Source organism: Metarhizium acridum (genome assembly GCF_019434415.1).
Source record: "Metarhizium acridum strain ARSEF 324 chromosome Unknown scaffold_31, whole genome shotgun sequence".
Lineage (NCBI taxonomy): Eukaryota > Fungi > Ascomycota > Sordariomycetes > Hypocreales > Clavicipitaceae > Metarhizium > Metarhizium acridum.
Window position 1 is genome coordinate 2,774,448 of NW_027094018.1, and position 14,928 is coordinate 2,789,375.

General features: G+C 54.0%; 4 protein-coding genes across 4 annotated transcripts; 2 read left to right on the top strand and 2 right to left on the bottom strand.

Annotated features, from left to right (window-relative positions):
• Window positions 1–4,819: 4,819 nt before the first annotated feature.
• On the top strand, window positions 4,820–6,406 carry VPS62_1 (Vacuolar protein sorting-associated protein 62; the record flags this gene model as incomplete). Its single annotated transcript, XM_007810740.2, has 1 exon — window positions 4,820–6,406. One exon carries the CDS (start codon window positions 4,820–4,822, stop codon window positions 6,404–6,406), a length of 1,587 nt encoding a protein of 528 aa, XP_007808931.1.
• A 1,000-nt stretch (window positions 6,407–7,406) lies between these two features.
• Window positions 7,407–8,129, top strand: J3458_005730 (uncharacterized protein; the record flags this gene model as incomplete). Its single annotated transcript, XM_007810739.2, has 1 exon — window positions 7,407–8,129. One exon carries the CDS (start codon window positions 7,407–7,409, stop codon window positions 8,127–8,129), a length of 723 nt encoding a protein of 240 aa, XP_007808930.2.
• A 124-nt stretch (window positions 8,130–8,253) lies between these two features.
• J3458_005731 (uncharacterized protein) lies at window positions 8,254–8,754 on the bottom strand (the record flags this gene model as incomplete). Its single annotated transcript, XM_066118965.1, has 1 exon — window positions 8,254–8,754. One exon carries the CDS (start codon window positions 8,752–8,754, stop codon window positions 8,254–8,256), a length of 501 nt encoding a protein of 166 aa, XP_065976487.1.
• A 48-nt stretch (window positions 8,755–8,802) lies between these two features.
• J3458_005732 (uncharacterized protein) lies at window positions 8,803–11,451 on the bottom strand (the record flags this gene model as incomplete). Its single annotated transcript, XM_007810738.2, has 1 exon — window positions 8,803–11,451. One exon carries the CDS (start codon window positions 11,449–11,451, stop codon window positions 8,803–8,805), a length of 2,649 nt encoding a protein of 882 aa, XP_007808929.2.
• Between the last annotated feature and the right edge of the window lie 3,477 nt (window positions 11,452–14,928).

Genomic DNA, 14,928 nt, shown 5'->3' on the forward strand with positions numbered 1-14,928 from the left:
GTAAATAAAAGTCTGGTTTCTAAAAATAATTATTCATCAAGTCTCCCTCTTTTCTCTTCTCAGATTTAGTTTCGTATGGGACGTTATTATCCCGTGGTTTGCTTGTCTTGACTGGGTCGTAGCAGAAGTCGTGAGCGTTTGATTCGTACCCTTTTACTATACCGGCTATGAGGAACGTGAAGCAATGATACTGATACGATAGAAGGGAAATCCATGTCTCCACTCAGATGAGGATCCAAGCAGTAGGATTGATCGAGAGTCCAGGTCTGGGCAGCGGAGACTATAATATTGTGAACTTCTGGGTATGTAACCGTCTGGTCTAAAAGTCCCTAACATGCAGAAATCCGGCGAAACGTACTTGGAACATGGCATGAACATCTCGTTGGCTCACATAACGCACTTTTGAGGCTTACCAACTCGGGGTCAGGCATCAAGGACCAAGGGTTCCAATAGCCTAAACTCTACCGTCGTTGGCAACCTTCGCCCCTCCTATGTAGCACCATGGACCATCTTTCCTACATGAAATACGCACCCAAGCGGTCGCTCAAGATCCCTTTAGCATACAACAAGAGGGTCGATTTCGACATGCAGCTCTGGCATAACTTCCCACGCCGCTGTGGAGTTGAGCGCACGAGGCTTGACACAGCCCCAGGCATCGTCGAACATGCGGACTTCCTACAAGCCTGGCTCTTCTTCGGCTTGCTCTACGAGTTCTCGTTCCTATTCGCCGTTGCTCCAGATTTCGATGATTGCCTTTCATCCAGACGGACAAGGATGGAACCAGCCGGATAACCACCGAGAGACTACCCATGTATCTCTGGTTGTGGTCAGCATCCAAAGTGTTTAGGCGGTGCCGCCATGTTGTTGTTGACGATGACTCCATGTCGGCAGATGATTCCGAGGGCCCCCTCGAGCTTCCTTCAGGTTGACTCGTCCTAGGTCGCATGGGCGGATGCGAAACATTGTGCGCAAAAAAATATCCGCATGCTTCTGGGCGCAGCCGAATTAATCATCACCAGAACGGCTTATATACTCTCCGGTCTGTCCATGGACAACCTGTCTGTGGACCTTCCAGAAAGCCCGGCTTGCCAGAACTTTACATTTTGACTTTTCAGACAGGTCTTACACAGAGCATGAAATGGTTTCAAGCTGGAGTCTTGCTCATGACTCCCCGATGAAATCTACCTTGGATATGCTTGCCAATATTATAAAGCCAGACTACGCCGTCTCGTATACGGCAATCCGTCGCCATATCCCGGTGCCCACGTTAGCACGGGCTCTTATTTAGGCGTCGGACATGGATCCTTATATATACAGGCATCTGGATCTAAACCTGCTTCATTCTACGCAAAAGAGCTCCAGGAGCCCATTATCAAGGTGCTAGACGGGCAGCCTTCAATTTTCTCCTCCGACCAAGACTATCAATTAGCAACATGGACAGTCCGTTTCAGAGAATTCGATCCCCTCTTCGTCCATGATGCGCTTACATCTCTCTCCAACATCCGCATCGCAAAGGAGACAAGACCTCAAGCAGGACCGCTGCGCAGCGGCTCTGGCTGCTCTGCGTGGACGCACAACAAGCCGGACCGATGGCGAGGCAATATGTGTACCAGTGTCATGGGACTTAACACCCTTCCCATCGTGCCGGCACCCGCATCAGAACGCATCAAGATGCTGCTCAAAACGGTTGGTGAAGTGCCTAAACGCCTCATTTTTTTTTTTTTTCGCCCAACCCACATCTCACGGATGACGGATTCCACTGGGCGCCGCAGAGTTTCCTGAAGCAAAGGCTCGAGATTCTCGGGTTTGGCGACCGTGACCGACCATGGTCTGGTTGGAACCTTTGCTGCACTCCGGCCTCAGTTCAACCGGGATCTGCATCAGCAAGGCGGCACCATTATCATACAATCAACGAAGACGCATACGCCCTGGATGACTTGAATATAGTGGTTCTTTTACCAGTGAGACGTGGGCTGCTTATCAAACATCAAACCCGGTGCTGATATTTTGGCCGGATCCGAGAGGAGACATCAAGCGCGGTATACACGATGGGCAAATCGTAGAGACGGCGAGTACCGATACGATCGGGGCTTTGATATCTGCACTGTGCGGTTTGGCAGGCTTGTGGGATTTTGGAGACTTCATACCAACACCCTTGGCGAGGACGTTGTAGGGAATGGCGAATGGCTTGAGGGACCACGGCAATGGAGCATATCCTAGTGAACCTATTACTGCCTCCTAACATGTCTTGGAGTATATCATCAGTAAAACTTTTGATTCATCCTCTTACTGGACCCCAAAAAGAGGACAGAGAACACTAACCAGACCCAAAATATGGCAGCTTGATTTCGCGGGGGCTGCTCGCAAAAGGGGGAAAGTGATAAGCGGACAAAGGAAGAAGGGGGAGTCATAATACTGACCCTTTCCACAATACCAGTGCCGTTGTTGCCTCGCTGCAGACCAAAAGGACACCGTATGACCAGGGAGCAACACTCTGACGTCGGCCGCAAGGTTCGCGATCGTCCTGCGCAAGCAGTGTGGAAAATGGGCGGTCCGGCCAGTCCAGGATGTCTGGACTATTCTTAACCTGAAAATAATACGCCAAATAAGCTTATATTATGGTTAGGACTGTTAATATTCAAATCAACGGTACAGGCTTAAAAATAACATGATGATTTTTTCATAAAATATTTTATAATATACTTTCAAGAACTGCTAGAAGCTTGCGGGTTTACGCACTTTGTTTTCATTTAGGAAACGTAGCGGCCAGTGTCTCGTCAGATAACCAAATCGTCGATGTCCTTGTAAGCTCACCCAAACAATAGGGCGGCGCCGCAAGCCCACGCGGGCTATTGAGAGGTTTTTTATGATTCAAACTGAAGTCGGAGCAGCCCGTCACGATGATTCGGCATGTTTGCCAACAAATAAAACACATGGCCTCAACATGCCGCAAATCCAAGCTGATGTAGGTAGGCGTGGAGTGGCTCGTTGCCATATGGCGATCGATGGTTTCACGTTTTCACTTCCTAGGCTCTAAGCAACCGTGCATAAGGCAATCTAACATGCAAGACCATGCGTAGGAAGCCACACAGACAACAGAGGTGCCATGTGGCGGGCGGATCGATGCTGGTTCGTCAGATTGGACATCTCGGCATCAACATTAAACGATTCCTCATTTCACACAGTCTGCTTTGTGTAGTGACGGCCAAACTGCCTGGCATCAGAAAAGAAGCAATCAGCGGTCAGCAAAGTCGGCATCGTTCCAGATCTGTCGAATGACCAGCCCATGGTGTCATCACGACGTGGCATCAGGGCCCATGATTCGTTCGACACAAGGCATGGAGCAGGGCAGGGTTTTCTGTTTTGCCGGGAGAATCTGATATGGAAAGCGTTGATCTTGCCTACCAACCCCCAGATGGCAGTTTGGAGAGTTGGAGAATGGACCCTGGCTGTGCCGATCGAATCCCACCCAGAGTCTTGGCTTCGACGACAAGACAGCTGCGGGGAGGAAATATTGGCTCCCACCCAGATACTTTGTTCTTTGTTGGCACCGTCGTCGAGGACGTGATTCAACCGTCCCTGCGCACAGAGTAGACGTGGTACACAAAGGCACAGTCATCCATGCACAGTGAAACGGGTCGTGGTTGGCGTGGCGGCGTGGGCATGTGATGGTTTGGGGTCATGCAAGACGTAACCGCCTCTGCACAGCTTGCGGTCGTTGGTCGGATGTTGGTGGCATGTCTAAGTACCTAGGTACCAGAACTTTTGATGGGGCAGCAAACAACGCTGGGTGTTCCAGGAAGGAGCCCTGACGGTCTTCCGGCGCCGGAGACATGCCACCGTGACAAGGTCCAATCGTTCAACGTCAACGGGAGCGTGGGTTGGGTGGATGGTGTGCCGCTGACTAGCGACTTGACGGCTACATGCACGTCCGAGGAAAGAGCCGCCGTCCCCATGTACCGCACTGGTCCCGGTGGCTCCGCATCTGGCCCACAGGCCCACCGGCCCACCAGCCCAACTAAGAACTCGGCAAGTACTACTCCGTACAACACAAGCGTAACAGGCAACTGGCAACAGGCAACAGGTACCAGCCCAAACGGCATTGTCGGTTTCGACCAGCGTCTCCCATGAACCCATGTCCCGTTCCCGCAGCCTTCTCGACCCTGCGCGGCGTGCAGAGAGCCTCGATGCATGACTAGCCCGGCTTGTGCGTGTTTCGTACCTGTTCTCACCTCTTTGACTGTCGTGTAAACTTCCATGTCTTCAAACTCTTCCCTCCCCTTGACATCTCTGCTGTTCGACTACTCGCCGACGGCACTGTCACTGTGCGATCCCTGCTCCCTTCTTTTCGTCGTTATGCTCGAACATATAGCTGGCCTATTTGCACTCTTGCCCTCGGTACTCGCACCACCCTCCACTTCGCCTACTCCGACTGTGCACTAAGGGTCCTTGATCGCTTGCTTGGCTTGTTCTCGGCCCTCACTGCCCGGCCTCATCAGCACCGTTGCGACTTGCCCGTCACTTTCGTTGATCTCCTCGACTTCTCTCGCTCTATACGTCGTCAGCATCCGTCTTGGACGAGACGTGGTGATTTTTTCCGAGACGTGCCGGGGCCGACGACACATGCTCGAAGCGAAGCCCTACGACGCCCGCCCCCACCACGCCCAACTTGGTGGCCGTTGCCTCCGGCTCTCAGCGCAACCTGAAATCACCACACGACAACCCTCTTGAAATCCGTCTTGTTTGCATGAATCTAATCATCTACCCATAGTAGGAGGACACTGGCCCCCGCCGTCTTGTGCGAAGGCCTCAGGAAGCCATGTACTGGCTGCGGCGCGGCACCATTGTGCTGGCGCTATTGTTGGTTGCATCCTTCATTGCCTGGTTCGTCCCGCGAGTCCTCGACCCAACCACCCACGGTCCAGCCAGACGAGCCCGCGACAACCTTTGGGTGAGCAGCAGCCCCTACTGGATTGACCGTCAGTTGTGTCGCTGGCTGAGTCTTTGCGGCCTGCACCACTTGCGCCGTGATCCCGCCTCGCTGCCGAACCTGAACGCTACGTCCATCGACAACGTCGACGACCAAGAGTGGGGCGAGCTTCGAAGGCGATCCGCTGAACCACCGTCGTGGGAAGACAGAACATCCGACGAGTCCGGCGCTGCAAGTGCCAAAAGGCAGGATAAAAAGAGAAACACTTTCCAAAGGCGACGAATCCTCAAGGACATTCCCGACTACGTTCTCAAGCACGCACCCCTGGTACACCTGTACTCCGGCGAGCAGTTTTGGCCATCGGATATCCGCGAGCATGTGCGGCATATGGAAGTTGTCGTTGACGATGAGTTGGTCAATATCACCGATGACAAATTAACGCTAGACAATCTTCACCGCCTCAATAAGTTCGAAGGCGTTGTCACTCTTCACAGCCTAGATGATGTCGAAACCCGGCCCACGTGGCTACACAGCCATGACAATGCTCCCAGCCCCTTTGACCATGATGGAGACGGCGATGGTCACAACGGCGACTATGGCAATGGTGCACCTGCTGGAGGCGAACGCACAACCTGGTTCGACGTTGACAAGGATACTCCCTTGCATCGAATCTCCGACCCGCGGCTCCGCAGCTCGCAGCGCCGACTACGATCCCGATCCCGGCCCCGTGAGCCCCGCCTCGAACGCCGAGGACATAAACCCGATGCCAACGGCTATTCTCGAGCTCCCGCTGTCCTTATTATTGTAGACAAGGGATCAGGCATCATCGATGCATTTTGGTTCTTCTTTTACTCGTACAACTTGGGGCAGACGGTTCTCGGTATCCGTTTCGGTAACCACGTTGGCGACTGGGAACATTCCATGGTGCGGTTCCAAAATGGCATTCCCAAAGGCATTTACTTTTCGGAACACGAGGGCGGCCAAGCCTACGCATGGGATGCCGTAGAGAAACGTGGTGATCGCCCCGTCATTTACTCGGCTGTTGGTTCACATGCCATGTACGCCACACCTGGCGACCACCCCTATGTCCTGCCATTCAAGCTGCTGAAGGATATCAGCGACAGAGGTCCACTCTGGGATCCAGCGCTAAACAACTACGCCTACCACTACAACTACAAATTGGAGAAGCACACGGAGATGGATGAGGAATCTATCGAGGGTCACAAACGCCCGCCGAGCCTTGTGCCCGCGTCCTCTAACCCCCATGCACCGACGGGGTGGTTCCATTACGACGGCTACTGGGGCGACCGTCTGTACACCTTGGCGGATATCCGGCAATGGCGCCTCTTTGGACAGTACCACTACGTTACTGGACCCAGTGGGCCAAAGTACAAGCAACTTGACCGATCCAAGGTGTGCCAGAGACCCCAATGCCGGATTCTATACAAGCTTGATCCAAAAGGGACCTGGTACTAGTCATGGTTCTTGGGCGCATAGACGACGTATTCCATCAATGGATATAAAAGGGGATGCCCGTTGGTGTTTCTACACCGAAACAAGATTTAGACGCGGAGAGGAAGCAATCTACAAGTACAAACCTTAGACGTATGGAGTTTATTTGTTTTGGGTTTTGGGTTTTGGATTTTGGATTTTGTCGGAAATGTATACCCCCATAAGTTGCGGTGTTGTGTGTCAATTATGGAGGTCGTTCTCTATTCAGGGTTCGGATTGGGCTGTGTGTCGGATTGCATTAGACCGTAGTGGAGGGTGGCTGAACTTTGATACCCGGCGCTTCGGATTGGAACTGTTGAATAGTTACATAGTCATAGATGGTGGAAATGAAATGATTCAAAGACGTCTGGTGCAAATGATGGTTGTGCGATGAGCCACTGTGGCACGTGTGAGGACAAGCGAATGGGCCCAACGCTCCCAGAAGCCATGGCCTAGGCACAGGAATAACAAGGAGCACTTGAGGCAAGATTGAGCATTGAATACTTTGCTACGGCTACCGCCCGCCAGGACAATTCAATGTTAGCCTCATTCAACTCTGTGCGCGCTCTTCTATGATGACGCGAGTGCCACTTGGCCCGCACGTGCGTGCCCCTGCGCCGCTTAGAAGCTTTTCAATGACGCCTCTGCTCATCATCTACCGAGCATGCTCTCGTTTTTCAGTCGCAGTATCCCAAGGTTTTGGTAACCATGACTACCGTGGAACTAAAAACTGGACTGATGGCCAAAAAGCATGGCGCGGCTAATCCACCACTCATGCTTGTGTATACTTTTATATAAGGCGGCCATGGAAAGACTAGGCTCTGCAGAAAAACATGTTCATCATATGTCTCTTCACAGCACATGACAGCCAATCTTGAAGCCATTTACATGTTTTGAATACACCACACTATTCCATCCCCCTTTTTTTTTTGTCAAAGCAAAATTATACCCTTAAGCCCACCACGTCTTCTGCTCCTGCCGGAAAATGAAGCCAGCTGCCGTCCTCGTCGGCGCCTGTATCCCCCCCCTGGCCTACGCCAACGTTGGCCTCTCGTGGAAATTCAACGACCCGCCCCAGACGGGGCTCAAGGACGTCACGTTCCCCATCAACATGGCCAAGGCCAGGCACGAGACGGGCTACTACCTAGCCCAGCAGTTCAGCTTCAAGGGCATGAAGAGGCCGGGGTACATTGGCATCCAGCCGCGCCCGGACAGCAAGGGCCGGAGCATCGTCCACGCGGCCTTCTCCTCGTTCCAGGGCGGCACGGCCACCTGCCACCCCCGGTGCCGCTCCGGCGCCGACGGCGGGCGCGGCGTCAGCTGCGCCATCGACGTCCCCGGCGACTACGCCCACACGTACAACCTCACCGTCGAGAATGTCCGCGACAACACCACCTGGCGGGGTCTCCTGGTCGACACCGTCACCAAGAAGACGCACGAGATCGGCGCCTGGACCCTGCCTAGCGGCGCTGGTAAGATTCGGAGTTCCCAGGTCGGCTTTGTCGAGTACTTCCCGTGGAATGGGCACCAGCGCATATGCCCGCGGCAGCCCAAGATCGAGGCGACCTTTTACAACCCCTGGTCCAACACGGGCGGCGGTGCGGGCGTCGTCGCGGGCGTGCACGACTATGGCGACTGCAAGGGGTCCGAGAACTTCACGTCGACCAAGGTTGTGGGTGGGTACACCGTCAACTACGGCCGGGTGTAAAGCTCTGCCCTTGCCGAATACCTCGATTGTGGAAAAAGGTTCGGAGGTTGGGGGTTGCGTATCATTCTCGTCGTATAATCGATATTGTTGCGCTGGAAAAAAAAATGGTGGACCTCCCGTTAGATCAAGGTCTATTATGGCCTTTTGTGCCTCTTGTAATAAATGTTTGTGACTCGATCCAGAGTAGACGGCCTTGACAAAAGCTGAATTCAGCCATTCGATATATTGCCTGTCGAAAGAAGAAAAAAAGAACCCAATGCTTTCCATCTTTCAGATGTAGTGATGCGCTGTGATTGATGGTGGGCCGCGCGGATGCCAAGACCATAAGAGACGATCGGCCTCGGGATGTCACGCGGGACGACCCGCAACGACCGACCCGATGGTGTGGAGACTCCGAGATACGAGCCATCATTCCTCTCAGAGATGCAAACCCGCGGCCCATGGTACGGCCCATCTCCTCATTCTCTGCCCCACCTGCATGTTGTTTACAAACCGCGGGGCACGAGTATAATATTTGTGAGTATATCCAATACAAGATGAGTGGTATCTGATCAGTAAAATCCTGAAGTACAAGCTCCAAAGTATCAGGTCCAATATCTACATGTTCAGATTCATCAGCCATCATAACGCCATACGGGGTACCATTGAAAACGTATTCAAATCTCTTCCTTCTTCATTGTTCCTCATCCTCGTGGATTGTAAAGCCCATTTCATCGCCCGGCCACGCTCGCTGCGTGCTGGGGTACTCGGACGGCTGACTGCTGCCCTCGCTGTCTCCCTGGGGGTCGTCAGGGTCCATGTTTTCTCCGTTGGACGAGCCCTCCTGATCTTCAATACCGGGCCACGGCTCGTCCTCAGGTAGCTGCTCTCCATGTCCTGGCTTAATCGAAGGGCGGGACATGATTTCACTGCTAGAGATACTCTCTTGGCCGTCGTGGTATGATTCCTCGCCGCTGTCGTAGATTTCTACTTCAAACCGCTCGTCTGTTGGGTATTCAATGACCACGTGGGATACTGCGCTACGGGCGACACTGCCTCCTCGGATGGGCCGCAATTCCTGTAAAGGCGCATTGCTGAAGGGCGTGGCGTAGGCGGGCGGCGTCATGCCGCGGGTGACTTGACGATCGTTTATGGCAGACGGCATCGGACTGGGAGACGCGGTCCACCGCGGCGTGTGGTGCAGGTAACTCGGGGAGCGGGTGTTGCGTCTTTTCTGGATGCCTTGGCATGGGCCGCGGCCAAGGGGCGACGAGTGCCTGGATGGATGGACGCCGTGAGAGACGATGCGGTGACGACTGGAGGCGCTCGGGGTAGGTTGGGCTGTAAGGGGGGCGGAGGCCGTGCGGATGTGAGGTAGTCGCGGGGCGGGACGGCGCCCAGAGGAGAGCATCGGGGACGGATGGCGGATGGCGGCGGGACTGACTGAGCGCCATGGTGGTTCGAGCGAAACGTGTGCTGGCGAGTGAGTGTGCTGGCGGCGCTGGCGCATGTTGAGTGACGTTGGGATGCTGGGGGCCTCATCGAGTTGTTCGTTCCACAGCCAGCAGTGCTCCATAGCATCAGCTTCCCTGACTTGTTGGGATTCCGACACGTCTGGTGAGACGCGGTCCATCTCACGGACTCGCTGCCACGCCCAGCCGGACTCGTATGCCTCGTAGTCTTGTATGTAGGCGTCTGGGTGGGTGATGAAGAGCCGAGGTTCGGCAGACTTCATGGCTATCGAGTGCAGGAAGCTGACGTCCCATAATGTAGGTGTCAGCATTTCGGCGGCGCTGAGGAATCGAAGCCGTGATTCTTTGCGGACTTTGCGAAGGGGTGCCCATGATTCCTGGAGTCCAAGGTACCTTGAGAGACGTGGATCAGTAGACCGCCGTTGGGAGGTGGTGCCCATGGTTCGAAAGACTGAACCAAATGCCTCGTGGATGCCGGCTTGGACGCTTCTGGCATCGGGGCCGTAGAATGATACAGTTTGGATTAGACCACGGCTCCGAAGCCTTTTGTCCTGAGTGCTTTTATCACCACAGGCCCTAGGGTAAAGCCACTCAGCGTCGTGGTCGGAAACAGTCCAGTCGCCGCCAAACGGTGATTGAGACCGCAGCGTTGCGCTACTGACCGTCATGGGAATTTGCGTCCAATCGTCGTTGCTGATGCTGGCATCGTTTTTAAACTGCGAGAGTTCTTGCCAGAGTCTTTTCAGTGGAAATGGCAAAAAGACCACCTCGATTGTCCATGCGTGGCCGTGTGATGGGAGAAACGACTGGAGGTGAGTGACTTGGGCTCGCAGGCTGTCGATCTGAGACATGATTTCTTCCGGGTTTGGCCGGCTGGCGGAGCCTGCGGCCGCCGAGAAGACACTTTTGACACCATCGTCTTCTCCGTCGGCTTGTTTGTTAGTCAAGCCTGCTACATCCACGACCTTTTCTACCCCCTCCATCCTCTGCTCTAATTCGGTTACCCGCAAATCCATATGGTCATGCAAATCGACGCATTCTTCATGCCCATTTGCAGAGAACGACACAGTCTCCAGACGGTCCAGACGTTGTTCATGACCACTCACTACGTCTGACAGGTTTTGAAGAGTCTCTCGGGCAATCCTATGGGATGCTGCGTTAACTCGAGGTTCAAGTTGAGTAGCAGTGTCGGGCTGTGATGTTTCCGGTCCTTGTATATTACGGTTAACAAATACAAAGTCATCGTTTGATGTGGCAGGGTCCGCAGGCGCAGCACTTGCAAGACTTTTATCAACTCTTGGTGGTTGTTGTGGGCGCGGTGAGTGGGGTCCAGTGGGAGTTACATCAAGTGTACCAAGACCTTTCCCAGCAAATGGTCTCTGATACTTGGCCTGAATAGACGAGGTGGTGGAACCAGTCTGAGAGGCCATCAAAAACTGGGACGGAATAAGGGCCAATGCCATAGGGTCGGAGGATGGTCTTGGACATTGCGACGGCTGCTGAATATACTCCTCCCATGCCAATGTATCCGGCATGGAGCCTAGAGGATGAGGACTAGCCTCTTGCTTCGAAGTGTCCTCAGCTTCGGTCGCAAACTCATGGACAAAGGAAAGGGGAATGCCAGGACTAAAGGCAGCAAAATCAAATCCGGGTACGGTAGAAACGCCTTGCATAGATGCATCCACGACTGGGCTCAGTGGTTCGCGTCCGGTGCGGGGTCTCTCATTTTCTTGTCCAAGGGGCGCGAAGCCAGTTTGTTGCGGCAATTGATGTTGCTGCTGCTGCAAGTCGTCACGAGATCCTTCATCGTGATAGCACGCGTGATGGGCGCACATACACCATCCAGGCTGGTCAGCAACAAGATGACCCATCGCCTGGCGAGGCCAGAAACGACGGCAACCACATTTTGCTCCGGTGGCCCCAGGGGTCAGGTCAACAAAATTACAAGATCCATTAGGCAGGCTCGGGGAAGGCGGCGGCAATGAGGTAGCAGCATCAGTATATATATCGAATGGACTCGTGCCTGTGTTTGAGGGATTCGGGAGGTTGGCGGCCATTGGATCGCGGGGAGAAGCGTATTTGATGAAACAGGATTCGACACGATAACAGAATTCGAATCACGACTCGCGCGAAGATCGGTCAAGATGTCGTGGCCAGGCGGCTTGCGCTGGCCCCAGCAGGGTCGCTCGCAACACGCAATGGTCTAGTTCATTGCACTGGAAACAGGGCGGGAATGGAGTCAGCTCGAGAAGAGAATGGCGATTCTCAATAGGCACGCGATTGATCCGGACCGCAGGGGATAAGGCGAGGTGGGACGAACAAAACGGGTGCTGGTTGCTCTCCCGAGTGACTGTCGCGTCGAGCGTCTTCCGCTGAGGTCGGACCGAGTGGCATGAGAGGCCCTTTAAATAGTGGAACAGGAGGAGGACGGAACGAGGACTTTATAGCGCATCTGGAGCAGAACTGGACGCAAAATAATACCGACTGGGCAACAGGAGAAATATAACGGCAGCGGAGCCAAGGCCATTACACAGCTGGAGGTCGCAAGTCCAGAGACGACAAGGAGGGATGGGAGAGAGAAGCCAGGACTTTCAGGACGTCGAGGTTGGTGGACATTGGGGTGGTGGAGAAAAGCGACCGACACCAACATTGCAGCAGCTCTTGTGCATTTCGGGACACGCATCACACCCCCCAAGCCCCCCAGAGCCGGCTCAAGAAAGACGAGGAAGGCTTTGCTGCCTTGCGGAGCTACATGGCGTGGCTCAAGACAGCCAATGTCTGCTTTACCCAGCTGACGGGCGTTGGCGTTGGAGTTCCCATCCAATCCCAGTTTGGAGACGTGTGGTTCAAAGCCGGAATCGTCAGCCACCAAAGCTCAACGGCATCAACGTCGGCTCACCCAGATCCACAATTGCGTGTTTGCTTCGAGTCACAGGTGCATAGAAGCTGCCCCAGCTCAAGGAGTCAAGGACGATGGGTGCTTATATCAATGAAGAGCCGAGACTGGATGGACTGGATGGCCTTGGCGTGCCTGGCGGGTGGGCAAAGTCCAACAAGCACCTTGAATGGCGCCGAGCGTTTCACCACCGCGCCTGTGCAGGTATCTTGAGGAGCAACAGCTCAAGCTTACCCCGCCAAGTCGCGCGCTTTACGCGTTCTACGTTCTCTAAAAAGTACCTGGACGGGTGCGCCCCACTGTCGCGCCGTCCCGCCAATGGCGGCGCCTGGGAGCCTGTTCCGGGAGTTGGTCCACTCAAAAGTGACATCTGAACATCTGGATAAATACTAGTGAACTGACTGGGACACTCACTGCTCCTGTCCCAGAATGCACCCCTCAAGCGACCATTGTTCGGTCTTGCAGTGGCTCTAATATCTGATGCTGCTTCGGAACCTCTACCATCTGTTGGAGAGGACATGACAATAGGCGGGAGGCGGCCGTAACGAGAGGGAGGGGGTGTACAATGCACACTGCTCCGCATTCCACACACCCCTCCTTTGAAGAAGTATCCTATTTTTTTCTTTCTTTGCTAGTAGTTAATAGTACGGGCATCTAACACCAGTAGCTGCATACATGAGGTCTACTCTCGCGTATCTGCGCAATACATCGCCCGCGTGGGCATCAATTGCTGCCGACATGACTCCGGCCTTCAGGACGGGGTGCCTTCCATCTTGAAGGCATTCGGTGTCGCAGAGGATATAAGGGGGTAGGTGCAACACACAAAATACTGTGGCGTGGCCACGCCCATTTTTTGTGTGACATTCGGTACTCAACCCACTCCAGCCATGCGCACTTGCATGCCCACACGCTTTGTTCAAGTACGCGACACACAAATTCTGTGCGTTTCTCAGATACATCATCTGGTATCGGAGCAGCCCAAGAGACGTAGCCATCTTACGTACCGAAACGACTTTCTGCACTCGAGCACATAGACTTTGCTAGTACGAAGCAGGGGTCAACGCGCAACCTCTGACTCAACGGGCGGTATGAAGATAGAGGCCTCAGGAGTAATATATTGTACTCGGTACGAGGCACACCATTCGCAGGGCATCCGGATGGTGTCAACCTGCAAGGAACCAGTGGTGGCCTCGTCAGCAGTGAGTGCCAGCGATGGTCCGCCAATTGGCACTTGCAGCCCATCGCACCATCGACCGGCAGCCAAGATCCAACATTGAAGACGTGGAAGATTCACCCGTCCATGCATCGGGAACCATCTCGTGTACGACGCAGCTCCCCAACAAACACGCCCAGTGAGGCGACCAATGAATTGGCCGGCGGCCAAGGCCCAATAGCGCAAAGCAAAATTGAATCCATCACACATCTCCCGCTGTCGATATCATGGCGCCATGTGTGGAATCCGCCAGACCTTGTCCGCATCCACTCGACTCGCTCCTTCACGCACACACGCCCATAACTCACCTTGGATCGTGAACGTGTGACAAGTACTGCTGGAAAAGGCCGAACACCTTGATACATGCTGCTGCACCTGCCCCGGAATTTTCCTGAGGCCAAAAATCTTGAATCACACTCCATTGACGATATTACTTTGAGCATGGCGCGAGGTTCCTCCCCACAGATGCCCACCCAGTTACTCCCAACGTCCATTGTTGAAGCCCATGACAATCAATGCGCGCCGCCTAGTTGAGTTGGCCATCATACAAATGCCCGTATGATCCTTTACATCCCCAATAAGCAGCACCTAGCGTTGTGCAAAGAATTGCGTATGGCCCGCCCCACGAGCGGCCGTTTAGGGTGACGATATCTCTTAGTTACCCAATCCCCACAGACGGCCACTAGTCACCAGCCAATCAGGTGTATAGGAGCCGATGCCATTCTTGCTCCAAGTAGTTCAACACCAACCTTGATCAGACCGCATAGTCCCTTACGCGACAAGCGACAGCAATATACCTTGTCTCGCGTACATGTCCCGGCTGCCGTAAAGCCGTTGGTTGACGGGCATCGTCGGCGGCCCAATGCAGGAACTCCAGAGGCCGCGGGTGATATTCCGCGCGCCGAACCAAAGATAGTTCTTCTTTGCCGCCAATTAGTTAGCCCTTTCTACATGTATAAAATACATGTCCGCATTTGATTAATTCTCTCCTTGACCAATTTTCCTTCACCCCCACGCCCGTGGCAATGTACCGTCCCGAAAGCTGGTGGTTCGCGCTTGTGGAAAGCGGCTCTCATACCACCGCCAGATTACAGCCACGGTTGGCGGGACCGCAACTACCCGTGCAACAATGGCGACAATTGTCTCTGGACTTAGCATAGCTGATTACTGGGCGATGTCTCTCGGCGACTGAGTACTTAAGTAGTTGGTTGCCGTTGTAGTACTCCGTAGCTAGCGTCA